The 13,674-nt window shown below is 52.4% G+C and overlaps 1 protein-coding gene across 4 annotated transcripts in view; it reads right to left on the reverse strand.

Annotated features, from left to right (window-relative positions):
- Positions 1 to 12,807, reverse strand: part of TBC1D10A (TBC1 domain family member 10A) — a 30,405-nt gene extending 17,598 nt beyond the window's left edge. For 3 of the 4 annotated variants that reach the window (XM_089894708.1, XM_089894709.1, XM_022550863.3), the window contains exon 1: positions 12,482 to 12,807. In XM_089894708.1, the coding sequence (XP_089750834.1) occupies positions 12,482 to 12,792 (311 nt within the window). In that variant the 5' untranslated portion in view covers positions 12,793 to 12,807. Of the gene's footprint in view, positions 1 to 8,010; positions 8,078 to 12,481 lie in introns of all 4 variants that reach the window. The other variant, XM_089894707.1, reaches the window with a different exon arrangement.
- Between the last annotated feature and the right edge of the window lie 867 nt (positions 12,808 to 13,674).

A 13,674-nucleotide genomic window follows, 5' to 3' on the forward strand; every position in this document is an offset into this window, starting at 1 on the left:
ATGGCAGGAAACTGGAATCAAGAGAGGGTGGGTTGGTGGTGTGCAAATGGCTGATGGTCAGGGCTGGGAGGCCTGTGAGGTTACCTAAGGAGTCCACCCACTCCCCAGACAGCCAGGGAAGCCTGGAGACCAAAGGGTAAGTGATCTGCCCAAGGCGATGCTGTGAGTCAGGGTAGAAAAGGAAGATGGTCTGCAGCAGCCTGGTGCTCCCTCCTGCGTCCTGGCAACCCCTGACTTGGAGGTAGGGCAGTGTCCAGGCTGCCTGTCTGGGTGAGACACAGAGTCTGGTTTGCTTCACTCTCCCCCACTCCTGGTACAAGCTAGTTCCGGGCCTGCATCCCTTTCCCATAAGGAATTCCCTGGCTTTGCTCCTTCCAGCCCTGGGTCAGTGCACAATGGTAAACAGTTTCTCTCCACCCTTCTCTGGCCTCAGTGCCATGGGCCTCTGCCCAACTCTCCACTCTGCACAGCCCCACCCTCCCCCCCCCCCATGTCAGAGGCAAGAAATGGTTCCTTTAAGCACCAGCCTTGCTGGCTCCAAAAAGCAAGGAATCCCCCTCCCCAACCCCCACTCAGCTAGGGAAAGGCACAGACCTTAGCAAAAACTCCCAGGGGAGCTCTCCCTGACAAACGCAGAGAGGTATGCAGACTATTCTCAACAGAAGTCGTCCCTTCCCCAACCCCCCACCCCTATGGGGCAGAGTACCACTTGAAATTCCCCACCGGCAACTGGGTCCTCAGGTCACAATCTCACTGTGGGCACCTGGGGGCCCCCATGACTCAATTACAGCCCCCCTCACCCATCCTTACAAAACTGCTAAATTTTATTGATAGAGCTTATCAAATCAGTCTTGATTCACTGCTTATCTCTGCCAAGACTCCTTCAAGGCTCCCTACTGCCCTCCTTGTTCAACAGAAACCTCAGGCCCTGGCTCCCAGGCCTTCCTATTCCCTCTACACATCCTTCTTTTTTCCCAGCCCTATTTCTAGATGGCCCTCTCTCTGAGCTGCCCTCCCTCCCCCCTCCCCCAACTCTAATTCAGTCCCACTCATCTTCTGAGGCCTCCTTCAGAATACCCTCTCATCTCTACAAAGCCTTTCCTAACCACTCCAGGAGCAGAACACAATCAGCACCTCATTACATTCCATACACATCTCTCTAGAGCCTGTGTTCCAGGCCCTGAATCTACAAAGTTGAATAAAATGTAGTCCCTGCCTTTAGGGAGGTCAATCTGGCAGAGGAGACAGACGGGTGAGTAAATAACTAGCACACACACAGGTGCTATCACAGAAAAACTAGAAGGGTAGAAGGTGCTAGGAGACTGCAAGAAGCCCTCAGGGTGGGGGTGGGGGGAGTTAGGGAAAGCTTTAAAGGGGAGCTGACTTTTGAGATGGTCCTTGAAGGGTGACAGGAAGTGGCCAGGGTAAGAAAGGGGAAAGAGCACATCAGGCAAAAGACCCAGTATGGGAAAGCACAAGTGAATGGAAAAGGGCCTGGCTTGTTTGGGGAATGTGAGCAGTCCAGTGGAGCGAGTCTGGCTTCCCCGCTCGACTGTCCACTCCACTGAGGCAGCAATCCACGAGAAGGTGCGCTCCTGGGGGACAGAGGCTCTGCCAATCACACTCTCCACAGTGTGTCCTGGCCCTAGAACAGAGCCTAGTACCTAGCTGGTGCTCAATAAATGTGTGTTGACAGATTCATTTGCTTTGTGACCTCAGGCACTCTGAGTTTCAGTTTTCTCCCCACTGAGATGGGAACACTATCCTCTACCTTGAGATCAGATGGGAAAAGCACAAGCACAGAAAGTGCTTCATAAAGGGCACTCCCTCTCTGGCCTGATACCAGCTCTGGATCTTCTTTGAAGCCCAGCACAGGGCTGAGTTCAGATGTGCTTGATGATGGCCTTTTACAACATTATAATTCTATATTCAATTAACGTAATTGAATGTTTGTTATAACACTTACCAGGTACTTCCTATGGACCAGACATGGTGCTCAACACTTAAATTATTTCATTTAATTCTGACAACAAGCACATGAAATAGGTCCTCTAATTATCACCTCCTCCGGCTTCTGCAGATGAAGAAACTCAGGTTTTCAGCAAGCCAGTAACTATCCAATGTCCAGGGTGAGCAGAGGACAGCTCTGGGAGGTATATCTGGGCCCTGCTCTTCTGCTCTGTCACTCAACTCTGGCACTGACTGCTATCCACTAGGCTGGGTGAGCACAAGCTTTGCTCCCAGGGAGCTTGGAACTTAGTGACCTCAGAGCCATATACTGTGTGATGCTTGGCAAGTCACTTTACCACTCTAGGATTTGGTGTCTACCTCTGTAAAATGGAGATTATGATGATAATAACTATATCTCACAGAGTTAAATGAGGTGGTATTGGTGAAAGCATGGTCCACCATGCAGGCTCTTCTGTGAAATGGCATTACCATGTGATTATGCTGGGAGGTTGGAAGGGGTCACTCAGAGGCAGGACAGGAAGCCAAGGATGAAAGTCTACAAGGAACACAGGAGGGTGGTGGTAATTATGAAGCAAACTCTTACTCCTCCCCCAAGTGACTGCCACTACCCAAGAGGGCAGAGGCCCCAGGCAGTCCCTACACTTGCATGCTTTGAATTGAATCTTTCAGGAGACCCAATTTTGTTCTCACTTCTGCTTTATCTTCACAGACCAAGGAGAAGATCAGGCCCTCGCATCAGAGTCCTCAGAGTCACCTGAGGGCTCTGTTCCAAATGACTCAATGAGGAACTGATTGGGGGATTCCCAACCTGCCCTGGCAGGACAGAAAGCTCCAGACCACAAGCAGAGTGGGATTGGCTCCCATTTTACCCCCAAGGTCCAAGGGTGGGTAGGCAGAGCACATGAGGAAGTCTGGATCTTCACACCCACACTGCCTTGTTCTCTCACCATTATGCCAAAGGCCTGAAGTAAACCTTAGAGGATAATTCACACTAGAATTATAAGAGCCACCATGTACCACTGAACTCTTACTTCGTGGCATACACTGTGCTGGGTGCTTTACCAACATTTCCTCCCTTAATACTCATAACCATAACTGGCATGGGGCCAGTTCCCTCTCCCAATGCCACCACCTGGCCCATTTACAGACTCAGAGAGGTCACATGGCTAGAAAGTGACAGAGCCAGGGCTTGAAGTCAGGTCTGCTGGTGTCTTGAACCCAGGATCTCCCAGGTCCAAATTTAGTTTCTCCTTTTTTGTGAAACCAAGACAGAGAGGAAAGGGAAATATACAGCATCCTCCAAAAGAGGCTGGCTAGGAAAGATGGCTTCTGGACACACAGAAGAGGAGGAACAAGAGTTTTCCATACTATGTTCCTGGGCCCCTTTCTACCCAGCTGCTCCTGCCTTATCTTGGGGTATATGTGAGGGGCTGTGTGTGGAGACCTGGGACAGGAAGTGCGCCATCCATTATAACAACTCAACAACAAAAACAACTCGAGAAGCCTACTAGGAAAAGTGTAGACACTTGGGGCTGGACTGAAAGTCCTAAGGCTGGGACAGGAAGAGGGAGGACAGGCCACACAGTGGCAACAAGCTTTGGTAAGATGGAAAATTGGGAAGAAGGAACCCTGGCTTCTAGGCACAATTCCATTACTCGTTCAGCTTAGGTTTCCTTGTCTGTAAACAGGGCAAAATAAAACTTACCCTACTGACTTCCCATTGCTCCTGTAAGGATTACTGCAAGGCAATGAGAAAGAAAGCACTTCGCAGAACAAAGAGCTAGACAAATCAAAGCATTCTTTGATTTGACTGCACTCCCAAAGACATGAGGGCCACTGGTCTGACAAAGGGAGGTCCTCTCATAAGAGGAACAGAGCATGCTGGAAGCATTGGCCTTTTGGGCTGTGCCCTGACGACCCCTTGCACTTGTGTGGTACCTGATAAAAAACTTCTCAAAGCCCCTTTCATATACTCCAAGGTCAGTCTCAGAATGTTAGAAGCAGAAGACCTCTTCAACATCACCCATTAAAACTATCTTAGAAAAAAAAAAAAAAAAAAAACTACCTTAGTTTACATGCAGGGGAAACTGAGGTTTAGAAAGATTAAGCAACTTTCTCAAGGTCGCGGAGCTAGTTAGGGGCCCAGGGAAGCCCAGGACTCAGGTCTCCTGATCCCTGTTCAGCAGTGTTTGTTTACACATGCTCCTAATCCAGTTATCTCATTTGATCCTCACAATCCTTTTGTACACAGACCACACCTTTATCTACTGTTGAATGTCTGACTTCCCTGCTAGGCTCTAGGTCTTGGGAGGGCAGGACCAAGTCCCCAGAGCCTAGCACATGGCTGCACACGTAGTATGTGCTGGATGAAAAGCAGGGAGCATTAGCCCCATGGTCAGGTGAGAGGACGTGCTTAAGTCACACACCACCAGGGGCAGTGGTGGAGCCAGCACTGGCACCTTGACCCCTGGGTTCAGAACCCTTTCCCATATTAGCCTAAATCCACATATCCAGCCAGAATCATCTCTGAGAAATGGCTGGTGGTGCCCCGAAGGGCTGAGGGGTTCACTTTCTCATAGGCACTGGACTTGCTTCCACCTCCCAGCTGAGGCACCAGCTCCAGGAACAGAATAAAGGTGAGATGAAGTCAGCCCTCAGCTGCCATCTGCCTCCCCTTGATCAGCTTAGGCTGTGCCTAAAAGCCCCAAACCTACCCTCCCCAGCTATATACCGCCCTAAGGTAGGCTTTCCAGACCCTCAGGACTTACTCCTCTCTCCTTGGAGAGGAGTCTAGCCCTTCTTGCAGCCTTCCTTGCCATCCAATATGTTTACTGGGCAGAGACCTCAAAGCTCAGTTCCACTCACCCCACCCCCTCCCAACCAGGCCAAACCCACTCTCTTACTGGAGAGAGACAAAGAAACCCTTGATGTGCCCTGAGCGTGCCAGCCATGCCAGGCACCTTGGGGAGCCCAGGGCTGTGACAAAGCAGAGTCAGCAGCAGCCCACTGTCCGCTTCAAAAGAAGGCCACAGATGGCCTTCCTTCCCTGTGGTCAGGAGGCCCCGGAATGGCTAGGGCCACTTCAGCTTGGCCAAAGCCTTCCCAGTTCCCCTCAGGCCACACAGTCAATCAGGCACCAAGCCCTACTTGCTGACCTCTTCATCCTTATAGCTCCAGGACTCTTCCAGGCCTCTCTACGGCCCTTTTGGGCTGTCCCAGCCTCCCTAACTGCTCTCACTGCCTGTGGCCCAGCTCCTCTTTATGCCATCTTCCATGCCAGCACCAGACTGACCTTGATGAAACACAGGAGGCCTCAGTCTGACATTCAAGGCTAGTCACAGTCTGCCCAACCTACTTTGCTACCCTCCCCTTGCTTCACGTCATCCTCCCGCCTCCCATTCTTCTTGTCACCTCTTGGCACACCACATTTCTCAAACAGCTGGCTTCTGGGGGGACTCTGCACACGGGTCCCCCTCCCATACAACAGAATGGCCTTCCTTGCTCCTTCTCAGGCCTAGATCAAATGCCACTTCTTTTCTCTGGGCTCCTATGGATGGAGCTTGCTGCTTCTTCTTCCTATATATTCCCAGAGCAACCACATGCCTCCATTACAGGCTTTATTGCTCAACATTGTAATGATTTGGTTGTGCTTCTATTTTCCAACCAGTCTGTGAATGCTTTGAGGGCAACAAGACACAGATGTCTTGATCAACTCTGTATCCTTAGTCCCTGTCACAGAGGCTGGTAGAGTAGGGGCTCAATAAATGTTTGATAAATAAACTCACTGCTAAGATGGATAAACTGGTGAAAGTAAAGCCTTGGCTTTCTCTCCCAGGCTCCTGAGTCTGCTGCCTACTTCCCTACATGAAGAGCAGAGAAGAGGTAAGCTGTGCCAGCCTCTGAGGAACTGGACAGAGCATGGAATAGAGTAGGGTGGGGTGGGATAGAGAAGGGAAAGAGAACGATGAGAAAAGGAAAGTCTAAGTTGGTAGCTTCCCTAAAATCCTGGAAAGGGGGCTTCTAAGCAGGTCAAGCATCAGGAGAGTTGGTTTGCCAGTAGAGCAGCCAGGAGTTTTCTCCCTGCCAGGGTGTCCCTCCCTGGGCCCAGGATAGCAGCAGATTTGCCAGGGGCAGACAAAGCAGCTAAAGGAGGCCTCTTCCCCGTCAGGTGTGCTGCCAGCAGGATAAAGAGAGTGATCAGCTAGGACACTGACAATGGGTGGATGACGACTGGGTTCTGCTCTGGTGGGCAATGCATCCTGGCCTGAGGTTCAACTGGCTTGGAGTGAGGGAGAGAATGGGCAGGTCCACGTAGCTGTGGTAGCAATGGGCTGAGAGTCAGAAGATCTGGGATCCCTCCCAAATCTGGCTCCACTGTTAACTAACTGCAAGGCTTCTCCAAGCCTCAGATTTCTCACCTGTACGGGGTGCATAATCCCTGCCTTACCTACAAAGAAACACTTCTTCCAAAAGGCACACACTGGATATCAAAGTCAGATGGTCATTATGCAGTATTTTGGGGTCAAGAGCAGTGTAGACTCTGGCCTATGGGAGGGCTAGAACAGGCCTGATCTGGCCAGGCTTCCAGGGCCTCCCCAAGGATCTTCACTGGGTCTTTCTCTGGCCTGGCTGCCCATGGACTTCGACTGTACTGAGAGACCTGCCTTGCCTTCCACACTGGGATGGGGAGGTAGCCAGGTTCCTGCTAACTGCTGCTCTGGGTGTGGGGGCCTCAGGGACTGGTGAGCACCTGGCACCCCGCCGGCTTCCACCTTAGCAAGGTTGTCACTGGGTTCAGTGTCGAGAAACAGGTTCTAGCCCCAGTTCTTCCATTTACCAGCTGGCAAGCCTTGGGCGCTTTCTTCTTAGAACTTCAGTGTACTCATCTACAAAATGGGATAACCACCCCTCTCAGGGGAACGTAAGGGTTCACCAGGGGTTAGGGTTCACTCCTGCCCACAGTGGATGGACCTCACTGACGCTCATCATCACAGCCAGAGATGGAAAGTAGGAAATGAAAAGACAGGACCGCTAGCTACTCCAGTCTCTATGAGGAGGTAGAACATTCATTGAGCATTCACTGACAACACCTATGGTGTTATCAGGCTCTTTTCAAACATCAGTTCATTTAAACCTTACAACAACCCTGCAAAGTCAGTATTATCATAACCATTTCACAGTGAGAAACTGAGGCTCATAAAAGTGAAGCAATATGTCCAAGGTCACACAAACAACCAGACTTCAGAGCTTAGGTGAGGAGGGAGCACAGAGCACCTTCTTTTCCCACCGCGGTGTAAACAGATTGCAAGGCTGAACCAGAGCCAGGCCTCACTGGCCCCCTGAAGGTCCTATTTCAGACCCAGATGCTGGGAGGACAAAACATCAAGCAGGTCCCACCGCTTTATCTCTTTCCCACAGCTTAGGATTTCCTAGCAGGCGGACACCCAGGCACCTTCCCAGGGCAGCAGCTAGTGTGCTGGCCCCCTCCTTCACCAAGTCAAGTCTTGTCTGAGGCCCTAGAACACCCACAGGGCTACCAAACCGGATTTTCCTTTGAAACTGGAGGAAGAGAAGGAGGAGAGAAAATGAAGGATCTGTGGCCCAGAGTCATAGACCGGGGCTCCACATGTGCAGCTGTCTCTTTCCAGATGGGCTACCCAGGGACCACTCCACTGCCAGCTCCACGCTCTCCTGGAAACTGTAATAGCTCAAGAAAAGAGGATGTTCTGAACTTACACATTGGAGAAGGTAGTGGAAAAGCGGGGAGGCAGGCCCTGGCCTGTCAGGAGGGCCCTGGCCCAACAATAACTGGCACAGACCAAACTATCAGGATGTCAATTAAGCCAGTTCTAAGATTTCCAAAGTGATAGGGCTGCCATAGTTGGCTATGAGTAGTGGAGGGCCCAGGGGACAGGGGAACTGAATCAGCAAAAGACAATATTGCTGTTCCAGATGTTTCTCCCTGGGCCCAGTTCAGATCCCTCTCTCCCCTAACAGGAAGCCAACACCCACGGGACCCCAGAGAGCATAGCTCCTCACCTTATCTGGCCTGAAGCACTGAGCAGACTGAAGCTGGGTGGGAAACTCCAGCTTCGGGAGGCCAGTCCTGGCAATCACATAGGAAAAGGAAAGGGAGGTCAGGGATCCACCCTTCTCAGGCCATCTTGCTCAGGCCAGAGACCTGGTATCCAACTGATATCCTTCTTTCCCCTCCTGACCAAGTCCTCTTTGCTGCAAAAGGGACCCCCCACCCCCCCACAAACAGGTCTGCTCTTCCTACCCCGAAGTGATAGGAATGGTAACATCACTCCTCCCACCCTTCCCTGCTGAGGATACTTCTTTCTCCTCCTCTGGTCCTTCCTGGGCTTCAACAACCAGCTCAGTTGCCAGCCAAGCCAAAAGAACTAATGCTGCCAGCACTCCTGTCTGTGCCCATGCCACCACAGGGTCCTTCACTGGCTGGCTGCTTTCTTGCCTCTCCCCACTCACTGGCTACTGCTCAAGGGCAGGCAGGGACCATCGTGGGCCCAGCAAAGGTTCCCTGTAGAGTAGGCTCAAAAGACAGACAAGATGTGACTTCCCTGGTAGTGCAGTGGTTAAGAATCCGCCTGCCAATGCAGGGGACATGGGTTCGAGCCCTGGTCCGGGAAGATCCCACATGCTGCGGAGCAACTAAGCCCGCGAGCCACAACTACTGAGCCTGCACTCTAGAGCCCGCGAGCCACAACTACTGAGCCTGCATGCTGCAACTACTGAAGTCTGCATGCTCTAGAGCCCGTGCTCCACACAAGAGAAGCTACTGCAATGAGAAGCCCGCACATCACAACAAAGAGTAGCCCCACCCGGATCACCATAACTAGAGAGAGCCCACAGGCAGCAGCAAGGAAGACCAAACACAGCCAGAAAAAGAAAAAAGAAAAAAAAAAGATGGACAAGGTGAAGTAGAAAAGGCCTAGGGCTGGAAATCAGGAGTTCTGGGTTTAATTCCTGGTTTTGCTCCTAATTGACCGAAGAGGTGAGGTTAATCACTTCTCTTAGGCCTCAGTTTACCTATCCATATGAGAATGGCCATCTCTAAGCTCACTTTCAGCTTCCTGATTTGAAATGTGTGCCGGTAAATGTCACTCAATAAATAAATATTAATTGAGCATTTACTTCTCTGCAGGCCTGAGGAAAAAGTGAATAAGCCTGGTCCCAGGGAATTCCCTGCCGGTCCAGTAGTTAGGACTCCACAGTTTCACTGCTGAGGGCCTGGGTTCAATCCCTGGTCAGGAAACTAAGATCCAACAAGCCGCGGCTCCCCCGCCAAAAAAAAAAAGCCTGGTTCCAGTCCTGAAGCTCATCAGTCTACTGAAGTGGTAATGACAACACAGCCTTATCCTTGCTGGGCCATCCCTGTTAGCCTCCCACACTGCTGAGGGAGTCAAAAGTGCTGACCTGAGCCAGGGAAGGTGAGGGCAGACAGGTTCTTCTAGGAAACTTCTATTCTACCTGTCCAGCACTCGATTTACTGCTGGGGCCATATGCCATATTAATGGGTGGTAAAGGCAGTGGAAATGGTCCTGACTGGGGAGTCAGAAACCCTGGGTTCAAGTCCTGGTTCTGACACTAATGTGCTGTGTGATGTTTCTTTTTTCAATTTATTCATTTTTGGCTGCGTTGGGTCCTCGTTGCTGTGCGTGGGCTTTTTCTAGTTGTGGCGAGCGGGGGCTACTCTTCATTTCGGTGCGCAGGCTTCTCGTTGTGGTGGCTTCTCTTGTTGCGTGCGGAGCACGGGCTCTAGGTGCACAAGCTTCAATAGTTGTGGCACGTGGGCTCAGTAGTTGTGACTCGCAGGCCCTAGAGCACAGGCTCAGTAGTTGTGGCGCATGGGCTTAGTTGCTCTGCGGCATGTGGGATCTTCCTGGACCAGGGCTCAAACCTGTGTCCTCTGCACGGGCAGGCGAATTCTTAACCACTTGCACCACCAGGGAAGCCCTGTGCTATGTGATCTTAAGAAAGTTATTCTCTTCTCTGGACCTCAGTTTCCTCATCTGTATAATAAGTTAGGGTTAAGCTGGTCAAACTTGTAAGATCCCTTCCAGCGTTAAAAGTCTATGATTTTATGATCTGCTCATGCCAGGTACCTAGCAATCACCTGAGTGGGGTAGCTTCTGATCTGCTTTCTTCCCCCATCCCCCTAACCCCTGGCAACTGCCAAAACTGATAGTCTTGAGACAACATTTGGCCCAGGATGGCTGAAACAGACCTTTAATCTGGAGCCAGAGTCCCTGCCATCTCCACTGCAGCCATCAGTGCTAATGTTTCACTTCTTTGGGATAGCACATGGTCTCCTAGCTCTCAACCACGAGACTGGGTTCAGGGCAGTCACCCTGAAACTTCCCATAACTTCCTCTTTTACGGTCTTGAGCAGTGACTTACTTTTGGCTTTTTTTGAACAACAATATAAACTATACAGGGAACATCCAAGCTTTCAGACACCAGAGATTTTAGGTTGACCAACAGGGTCAAGAAAGTGAGGTAGGCAGAGAGGAAGGGATGTGGAATCCCACCTCAGCCCCAGCGCTACAGACACCAATTATGCAGACGGTGTCATTGGTTTGCGGTTGGAGGGTGGGAAAGACAGATGTCTGGCTGCTTGGCTGGGGACTACAGCCAAAGGGAGGTGCTTCCACTGGGGCCTCTCTGTCCACAAATACCAGAGGTATGCCCTCATTTTCTCATCAATTTTCAGACCCTTAGAAGGAAAAGAAAGGAAACAACATTTTCCTAGGCCACTACTTGAGCCAGGCATTATGCTAGGCACCTTCGAATACTTGATCTTATTTAATCCCCACAGTAATCTTGGGTGTAGGTATTACTGTTTCCCTTTACAGTGAGGAAGCAGGCTCAGAGATTCAGGAACTTGCCCAAGGTCACAAAGCCAGCAAGAGTGATTTCTTCCTAAATCTGGCCTTTTTCCACTATATCACACTGCTCTGTACCCTGATACCTGGTTAACTGCCTGATAAGCATGGAGTAGGAATTCTTATCTCCCAGAATTCACCAGCAAATCTGAGCTCTTCCTTCCAATCACCCACAAATGCAACTGGGAACTCCTTTCCCACTTTTCTAGACCTCATGTCTCCCAGGACCCTGATCCCTGGTGTCTGCTCTCCAATTCAAAAATATACCCTAAGTACCCTTTGGGTTCTCACAAGCTAATCCTTGGGGAGCTGTGACAAAGCTGCAAGTCAGGGTGAAGGATCAGAATAAGGGGTGCTCTCTGAGTCCTGGACTGGACTAGCCTTAGCTTGCTGTGAGCAAGTGGGAAGAGGCTGGAGGAGAGAGATCCAGTGGGTAAAAGAGAACTCTCCTTAGGGGAGGGGCCTGCATTTTTCTCCAACTCTCCAAAGGAGAAGGAGGCCTGGTGAATGTGAGGCTTTGGGACTGTGGAAAATCCCAGAAGGGACCTTTATGGGGTGTGGGGTGGGGATCTTACAGATGGTTAAGGCTCTTCCATAAGTCATAAGAGAGCCTGATAGGACAGCTGGGATGGGAATGGGGTCTAGAGTCCATCTTTCCCAAGGGCATCACCAGCCCATACATACGATCTCTGTGAGGACTGGACTCAGGGAGTTCTGTGGGGGCAGAATGTGGCTGCTCAGCTTACCCCACTTGGAGGGAAGTTGCTGCTCCACAGCCTCACATTGCTCTGCCTGCCAGCTGGGTGCCTGGGTGTGGGAGATCTGGGTGTGCTATGAGCAGGGACCCTGCTGTCTCCCTGCCTGCCCCACAGTCTGCATTTGGAGAGGAGGTGCATGTTTCCACAGCATACACAGAGACAGCTGACAGTCTGTCCTAGAGGTGAGGTACCATCATCCTGTGGGTACTGGGAAGGGGCAGTGCCTGCCCACCTGTTGCTGGTGACAGGGAGAAACCTGCCTCTGAGGGGGGAGAGGGGGGCACTCTCTGACCCTTCCATGAGGGGAAGGGACTGTCTGTCCCAAGCTGACCAATGTCAATTCATCCAGAGGTCCGTGTGTCTTGAGGTGAGGGTCAGTCTGTCCCGGAGTGCAGTGGATGCAGGGCAGCCCGTCCCTCTGAAGTCTGCCTAAGGTGTCTCCCTGAAGTGGGGGTAGTGGGGTGCTGAGACAAGGGCGTCTGTGGGTCTTTTGGGAGGCTGGGTATGGAGAATAGCAGCCTGCTGGGGGAGGGGCGGCCACTTGTGAGCCTGTCAGGGGCTGGCTGACTCAGCCAGCCCTAAGGCGAGGGTGGCAGCGCTGGGGTTGGGACAGGTATCTGTCGACCAGCCCGCACTGGTGAGGAGAGCCCTGTCGGCCCTTCCTAGGGGTGGGTCAGTCCGGCTGGGGGGGAGGTGGGGGTGGGGCAAGGGAGACAAGGGGTCGGTTGTTCCTGGTTGGGAGACGTGTCTGTCCTTTCTGAGAGCGGTTCTGTCCGCGTCGAGGACCCCCCGCGGGTCCCGCCCCCGGCCGCCGGCCCCCCGGCTCCGAGCCCCGGAGATACTCACGCGCCCTCGGCGCCCTGCGAGCCCACGATGAAGCCGAACTTGTCGATGCGGCGCTCGGCAAAGCCGTTGGCCTCTGAATCGGAGCCCAAAGAGCTGAGTTCGTCGGCGGCTGCGGCGTCGGGTCCCGGGGCCAAGCTCTCCCGGGTCCCCGACAGGTTCCCCCCGGCTGCAGGCGCGCGCGGCCCGTTCTCTCCGTGGCTCTTCGCCATCCCGGCCGCGCCCGCCGCCTCAGCCTCAGCGGCCACCTCAGCCACCTCAGCCGCCCGACCTCCGCCGACGCCACCGACGCCCCGCCCATGAGCCGCGCCCATTGGTCGCCACAAAGCCGGGGGCGGGGCCCTAGGCCTTCCCTGGCACCTCCTCCCCCCCATGCCCAATGGGCGCCGCAGACCCCGGGACCCGCCCACCTCCCCCAGGCTGGCGCCAACAGGCCCGACGTGAGGGGCGGGGCAGCCGTCACCCGAAGCCCTCCCCCCTGGGCTGCCAATCACTAGAACACCTGAAAAAGCTTCTCGGGCCTTTCCGGGTTAGCCCGGGCCTGGTCCGACACCTGCCGCACCGCCCAGGCCGAGACCGAGGGCTCCCTCTAGGAATTCCGCCTCTGCCTCCTGAACCCCCACACTCCTCGCGAGACCCTAGGGACGTGGGTGGGGATTGTCCTCCCATTCATTTATGAGGAGCTCTGAGGAGACGCGGGATGGGTCCGGGGACACGCCCAGGGACACTCGGCGGCTTAAAGACCTAGGCTGAGCTAGAAGTTCAGCAGCCCCTTCCTTCCCCCTGCTCACTGTTTCTGGGGCTTTAGAGAGGCCTAATTAGTAAGATTAATGACCAACGATTATTGAGCTACTCGCTGCCCCGAGTTCTACCTACTTTCTCTTCTAATTTTTATCTTTCCAACAGCTTGAGATATAATTAATATACCATAAAAATCGCCCGTTTAAAGTGTATAATTGTTTTAAGCATATTTATAGTTGTGCAACCATCCCCATTATCTAGTTTTAGAACATCTTCATCACCCCAAAAAGAAATTCCTATCTTTACCAGTCACTCCCCATCCTTCCTCCCCCAGTCCCTGGCAACCACTAAAATTTGTCTCCATAGTTTTGCTTTTTCTGGACATTTCATATTAATGGAGTCATACAGTATTTGGCCTTTGTGTCTGGCTTCTTCCACCTCGCATGTTTTCAAAG

Source organism: Delphinapterus leucas, chromosome 14 (genome assembly GCF_059928025.1).
Source record: "Delphinapterus leucas isolate spDelLeu-1000000601 "Yukka" chromosome 14, BTC_Dleu_Yukka2, whole genome shotgun sequence".
Classification (NCBI taxonomy): domain Eukaryota; kingdom Metazoa; phylum Chordata; class Mammalia; order Artiodactyla; family Monodontidae; genus Delphinapterus; species Delphinapterus leucas.